A 5,987-nucleotide genomic window follows, 5' to 3' on the forward strand; every position below is an offset into this window, starting at 1 on the left:
CTCTTCTTTTGCACACAAAATCAACAATTCAATAACTTTAAATGCATTTCTGTTTCCGGTTAGTCTCACTTCAATATCAAGCCCACCATTGATATTGTGACGATAAAACTTTGAACCTAGTTATGTTTATAATTGAATATCAAGATTTTTTTTCATTAAATAAGTAGATTAAAGCTGCATAATATGGAAAAAAAAAAAAAAAAAAAAAAATCAGTCAATTACTTCATCAGCAGACCGATCATGTTTACCATCAATGGCAATACAGATGGCTGGGAGGACAATTACGGAAGTGAAATTACCAAAGTCGACAGAGAATTCAACTTCTTTAGTAATCATTTTGTATTTCATCAAATTTAGTAATCATCTAAAAAAACCCTCGTTGTAAGATGATAGATCTTGGCAACGACATTATTTCCATGGGGTTTTATCGATGGATTTGATCCGTCACTAATTGACGAGCTTGGAAGTGCTTTATGTTGTTATTATGTAATAACATAAGAAATAATAGTAAATTCAGATTTTCTCCATCAATATGAAGAACATCTCGACTATAACAAAGATATATAACCAAGCAAAGACTGTAAAGATTCATATGAACAGCCCCCTTTCATTAGGCTAACATTTACTTTTTCTTTCAAACACCTTGCCCTCTCTCTAAACTCTTCCCTTTCTTCCTCCACCATTACTCTTCTTATCGCACTTGCTATCTCTTCTTTCCCCCACCCGTTTTCCAGGTAAACCCCAACCTTGAGAACATCGCTCACATATCTTGCATCTAGTGGCTGATCACCCCAAAACGGAGAACAAATCATAGGAACACCTTCACAAATGCTTTCCAATGTCGAATTCCATCCATTATGAGTCCAAAATGCTCCAGTTGCTTGATGAGCTAGTACTTCTTGTTGAGGAGCCCATTTCACAATATGCCCCCTTTCACCCACCAGATCCAGGAACCAATTTGGTAACAGATCGATCCACTCTGAACCTTTCACAAATGCAGGTCGCATCACCCACAAAAATGGCTGCTTGCTAATAGCCAAACCATGAACTACTTCCATGAAATCTTGCTTTTCTAGTTGAGCAGCACTACCAAAACTTATGTATAGTACGGATTTAGGTGCTTGATGGTCTAACCATGACATAAAGCTTCTCTCTGGTTCCAGTAAACTGCTCAATGAGGCAGGAAAGTATTTGTGAAATGGGCCTATCAAGAAAGATGGAACAGGAAAGTCTTTACAGATCTTTTGGAATTCGGGTTCTTCAAGCTCTTTAAAAGAGTTCCAAATGATTCCTGAAGATGCCTTTGTTTGTTTCAACATTTTAGCTAGTAATTTCGCTGTGGGATCTGTCTGGCCTTTGATTCTCATGTTTGAGATGTCTTTCACTTTAAGAACTGGAATCTCAGGCACCCGTTCTTCCAAATCTAGTTTCCATTAATAAATTAGAGATGCTCTTCAATTAAGAAGGTAAAGATCAAGAATTAGTTTTCTTACCAAAAACTAACTCGGTGCCTTCCGGTTTCTTAAAGTCTCTTTCGTTGTTTGGCGATATAATATTCTTCAGACCTAAATCTATGTTCTCTTCATCAAAAACTGTAGAGAGAATATTCCAAAGTGATCATCAAATTAGTTCTAATATTGATTACCATTTTGGCATATGAGTTAGATAACTTACCACTGTTTGCTTGGTTAAAATAACCCTGGTCTTCAAGAACAGGGATGGAGGCGTAAACATTAACACAAAACAAGCTGCTTGTCCTCAAAACCATCCTCGGAAGCTTTAGACTATCTGCCACCGATTGAGTGAAGTACCAAAGAGCGTCTGTGATTAAACACACAATAGGCTCCTGTTGTTGTTTTGAAGCGATTAACATCTGATCCAACTCTTGGCGCAAGCTTTCTTCACTACACTGATTCAACACCATGATGCCGGAAAGAAGATCACCGATTCCTTTAGAAGATAACTTGGCAAGATTATTGTCTTTCGAGTCGTTATCAAGAACAGCTCGAAAGGTAAATTGAGGGTAATTTGATGTGTATTGGGAGTTGAAGTTAGTGTGAATGATAGTGATCGAGAAGCCATTGAAGTAGAGTATATTCGCCAGTTGAAGCATTGGGTTTATATGGCCTTGAAATGGTAGCGGGAAAAGGACCACCCTTTGCCGCCGGCAGCTACTTCTCCCGACTTGGTTCTCCATTGAGAAATTGGTTCTTAAATCTTAATTAATCCAATATCAGATTTGTATGGTGATTGTTTAAGTAGCCGATCTCTAGTATCATGAAGCGAATCAAAGCGAATCCAAAACGTTCCGGTTAATGAATGAGCCAAAAAACTCCGAAGACAGAGGATTGATGCCATCAATTTTTTGTAGTTATTTGAGTATTATAATTATAATACTGACGAATGGGAAACGCGATCTTATCGTTTTACTTCAGCAGAATCAGATATTCATTTTTGTTATTTTTATTTTTTGTGTCAAGGAAAAAGCATCATTATTGCAATTGCAGTGAAAATAAACTACTAAAGCATTAGAGTATCCCATCTCACTTTCAAATAAATTTTGCAATGTAACTAAACATATATAGATTGTCACTTAAGACTTCATCTTACAATATTTAAAAGACTTGCAGGTTGCAAATGGGTTTATAATATTATTTTAATTTATCAAATTATACGTGGCTTTTTTTTGGAAGATGTTAAACTTACACTGGTATAAATGCTCTTATATTTTTTGTTTTTTTTATAACGGCTGCAAAAATTTAACCTTAAAAGAAAACAAAACAAAACAAAAAGACTTAAATAGAGAACTCAAGTCAAAATACAAAATAAGTTTGAAATTAGAAACATATATCAAAGCAGTCCAATCAATGTAATAAAATTTGGATCAATTCTTAATCCAATTAAATATGTAGGTGTTAATATCATCTACAATGAAGATCACAACTTTCGTATGTGTAAAACTGTAACATTTTTGGATTTCTAAATCATCCAAAATGTAACATAAACAATAGACAATTTCAGTTTTTTGTTGTCTGTTGTGTGGCTCAAAAAAATCCAAACAAGAATTATATATATATATATATATATATATATATATATATATATATATATATATATATATATATATATATATATATATATATATATATAAAGAGAGAGAGAGAGAGAAAATTGCAAAAATTGTCCCTATGGTATGCATTTTTTTGGGGTTTTAGTCCAAACCCCGACTTTTTTGGTTTCGTGGTCCTTTTGAGTTAGTTTCATTGCGGATTTGGTCCATTGGTAAACTGAAATGACTTTAATACCCTTGGGTATTTATTTTTTATTTCTAAATTCATTTTTTTAAAAGTTTTAATAACTATTTATTCATTTTAATAATTAAAAAATGAAAGTCTCTCTCTCTCTCTCTCTCTCTCTCTCTCTCTCTCTCTCTCTCTCTCTCTCTCTCTTCGTTGCTTTTCATCATAACCCACCCACCCCTATTTTCCTATTCAAAATCCGTCACTTGCAACTTTTCTTCGTCATCACCAAGACGACAACTTCACCATACCATAAGCACCAACTATTTTCATAAAATGGATGGTGGGTTTAACCAGGATAACATGGAGCTCCAAGGAAGATTTCATGGACTTTGAATCCGTGTGTTTCAGAAGGAGGTCACAGATCGAGAAGGCAGTTGAACCCCCACAGGGTCCGATCAAAACCATCATCCCCTAACCCCATCATTTAAATCCCCTTTCGATTAATGCATCCCTCTTTTTTGTTCATCTGTTGTTGTATCCAATCTCTCTTCATCTCGATTCAGTGATTTAATGAGTCTGATGGATGCTTATGGTGTAGGTGGTGCATTTGTATCTTTGTTGCAGGTAATAATGGGGAATTCAATGATGAAAAAAGAAAATGACGTGACGGATTACTTAGTAAAGCTACAACCCATGAACCTAACCTATGGTTGATGTCCACCAAGTGTTTGATCTTTTGTCTGAATGATCTTTCCATGTTGTAAACGATCATTTAGGTTTGTTTGGAAATGAAACCCATAACTAATGGATACACATAAATCATGTATTACAGGCTTCAATTCTTCCAAGAAATGTATTTCTAAAACAGACACACACACAAACACACACCTGCAAATCCTTTTTTTTATTTCTGAACACAAGGTATAACCCTCAAAATGCATCGAAGTGTTGCAGATCTAATTTTGTGTGTATGTTTGTGTAATCTTAACGAGATGCAGCAAAATAGAGAGAATGGTAACGATAATGGAAATCCCTAGTGGTGTAGAGACCTTTAAGCTTGCATCAATGGTGCAAGTTACATTGATGGAAATCCCGTGCTTGCCACCATCTTTGGATAAAAAACTGGAGCTGGAGCGGACGAGATTGGAGCACTGATGAGGTTTTACAACAGGAACGATTCTACAAGATGAAGATCGGACCTGAGTTTTGATGAACATGATGAATATCAAATATGGGTTTGTTCTTGAAATGGAGGTTGAAGATAGAAGAGCACAAGAACCAAGAACATGAAATTGTTTTTCAATTCCAAATGGAAGCATATCATCTAGTGTGTGCATATGTGTGCATGTGAAATTGTATGGATATTCTTGAGGAAGAAGACGAGAGAGAGATATATAGAGAGAGAGATGGTGGGTCCTCTAAAATAAATATTAAATTTTAAAAAAAATGAAAGAAAAATGAAAAATAAATACCCCAAGGGTATTTTAGTCATTTCAATTTTCGGAGGGACTATTTGCACATACAAACTACTTCAAAAGGACCACGAAGCCAAAAAAGTCGTGGTTTGGACCAAAACCTTAAAAAATGCATACCACAGGGACTATTTTTGCAGTTTTGTCATATATATATATATATATATATATATATATATATATATATATATATATAAAGAGAGAGAGAGAGAGAGAGAGAGAGAGAAATATCATTATCAACAAAGAAACAATGAATCAATCATGAATATCAGAAATCATAATAATCTTCTGAAAACAGAATGATATTCGTCTCAGATTCACAATGTGAATCATAGTAAGTCAAATTCACATTATAAATTTCTGAAATCTGAATTATATACAATTCAGATGCACAATGTCAATAAATCTACTTGTTAATTTTACAAAACTAATTAATAAATAATCAAAACGTTAAAATATTATAAAATTACATTCAAATATATTTCGATCCATATGTAAATTTCACTAAATTAATTTATGAATAATCAAATAGTTGAAATAGTAAGTCAGATTTACAATGTGAATGTTAAAACTAAAATATTTACAGTTCATATTTAAAGTGTGAATCTAACAGATCAAGGTGTTTTTTTAATCGATGTTGATATTTATTAATAGAGGATAAAATTTTAAGATTTTTCGTATATTAAGTATTTTTAGGATAAAATAAACCGAAATACTGAAAATGAACGAAGTGGGTTTTTTTCGAAAAATATATTTTTTATATATAAATATGGATCTCTATGGAAAAAAACGAAATATAATGAACAATTATATATATTTGTTTTTTTTCGATTAAAAACATGGCTTAAAAAAATTTACACCAAAAATGGAGTGAGTTTTGTTGTATAATCCAATGTATAAATCTACAACCAACCATTCACATGGTCGTTGATCGTTATGATTTTCGACGCACACGATTGATTTATTGGTTATATATATATATATATATATATATATATATATATATATATATATATATATATATATATATATGATATAATCTTATATTGACAACCATACTTCAATATAGTTTAGTATTGAATTTCTTAATAAAAATTATTTTATCAATCCACTTTTATTGTTTATCTTATAAACTCATGGTTTACACATATATATATGTGTGTGTGTGTCAGTGCAAAACGGTGGTGATAAATAATTTTTTTGGCGAAATATTTTTAAAGGGAAATAATTATTATATTTTATTATTAGTTATTAGATAATAAAAAAATTAACA

General features: G+C 32.5%; 1 protein-coding gene across 1 annotated transcript; it reads right to left on the reverse strand.

Annotated features, from left to right (window-relative positions):
* Positions 1-502: 502 nt before the first annotated feature.
* LOC145088450 (UDP-glycosyltransferase 76G1-like) lies at positions 503-2,360 on the reverse strand. Its single transcript, XM_079026807.1, has 3 exons — positions 1,675-2,360; positions 1,494-1,592; positions 503-1,423 (listed from the first exon to the last, which is right to left on the reverse strand). Exons 1-3 carry the CDS (start codon positions 2,195-2,197, stop codon positions 549-551), a joined length of 1,497 nt encoding a protein of 498 aa, XP_078882933.1. The 5' UTR covers positions 2,198-2,360; the 3' UTR covers positions 503-548.
* Positions 2,361-5,987: the final 3,627 nt, after the last annotated feature.

Source organism: Lactuca serriola, chromosome 2, assembly GCF_051521515.1.
Source record: "Lactuca serriola cultivar US96UC23 chromosome 2, Lser_US96UC23_V15, whole genome shotgun sequence".
NCBI lineage: Eukaryota > Viridiplantae > Streptophyta > Magnoliopsida > Asterales > Asteraceae > Lactuca > Lactuca serriola.

Coding starts and splice junctions, on each gene's coding strand:
- LOC145088450 (XM_079026807.1), bottom strand. CDS start 2,197: ATGGAGAACCAAGTCGGGAGAAGTAGCTGCCGGCGGCAAAGGGTGGTC. Junction 1,593..1,674: donor TTTTAACCAAGCAAACAGTG/GTAAGTTATCTA, acceptor TTCTCTCTACAG/TTTTTGATGAAGAGAACATA. Junction 1,424..1,493: donor AGGCACCGAGTTAGTTTTTG/GTAAGAAAACTA, acceptor AATGGAAACTAG/ATTTGGAAGAACGGGTGCCT.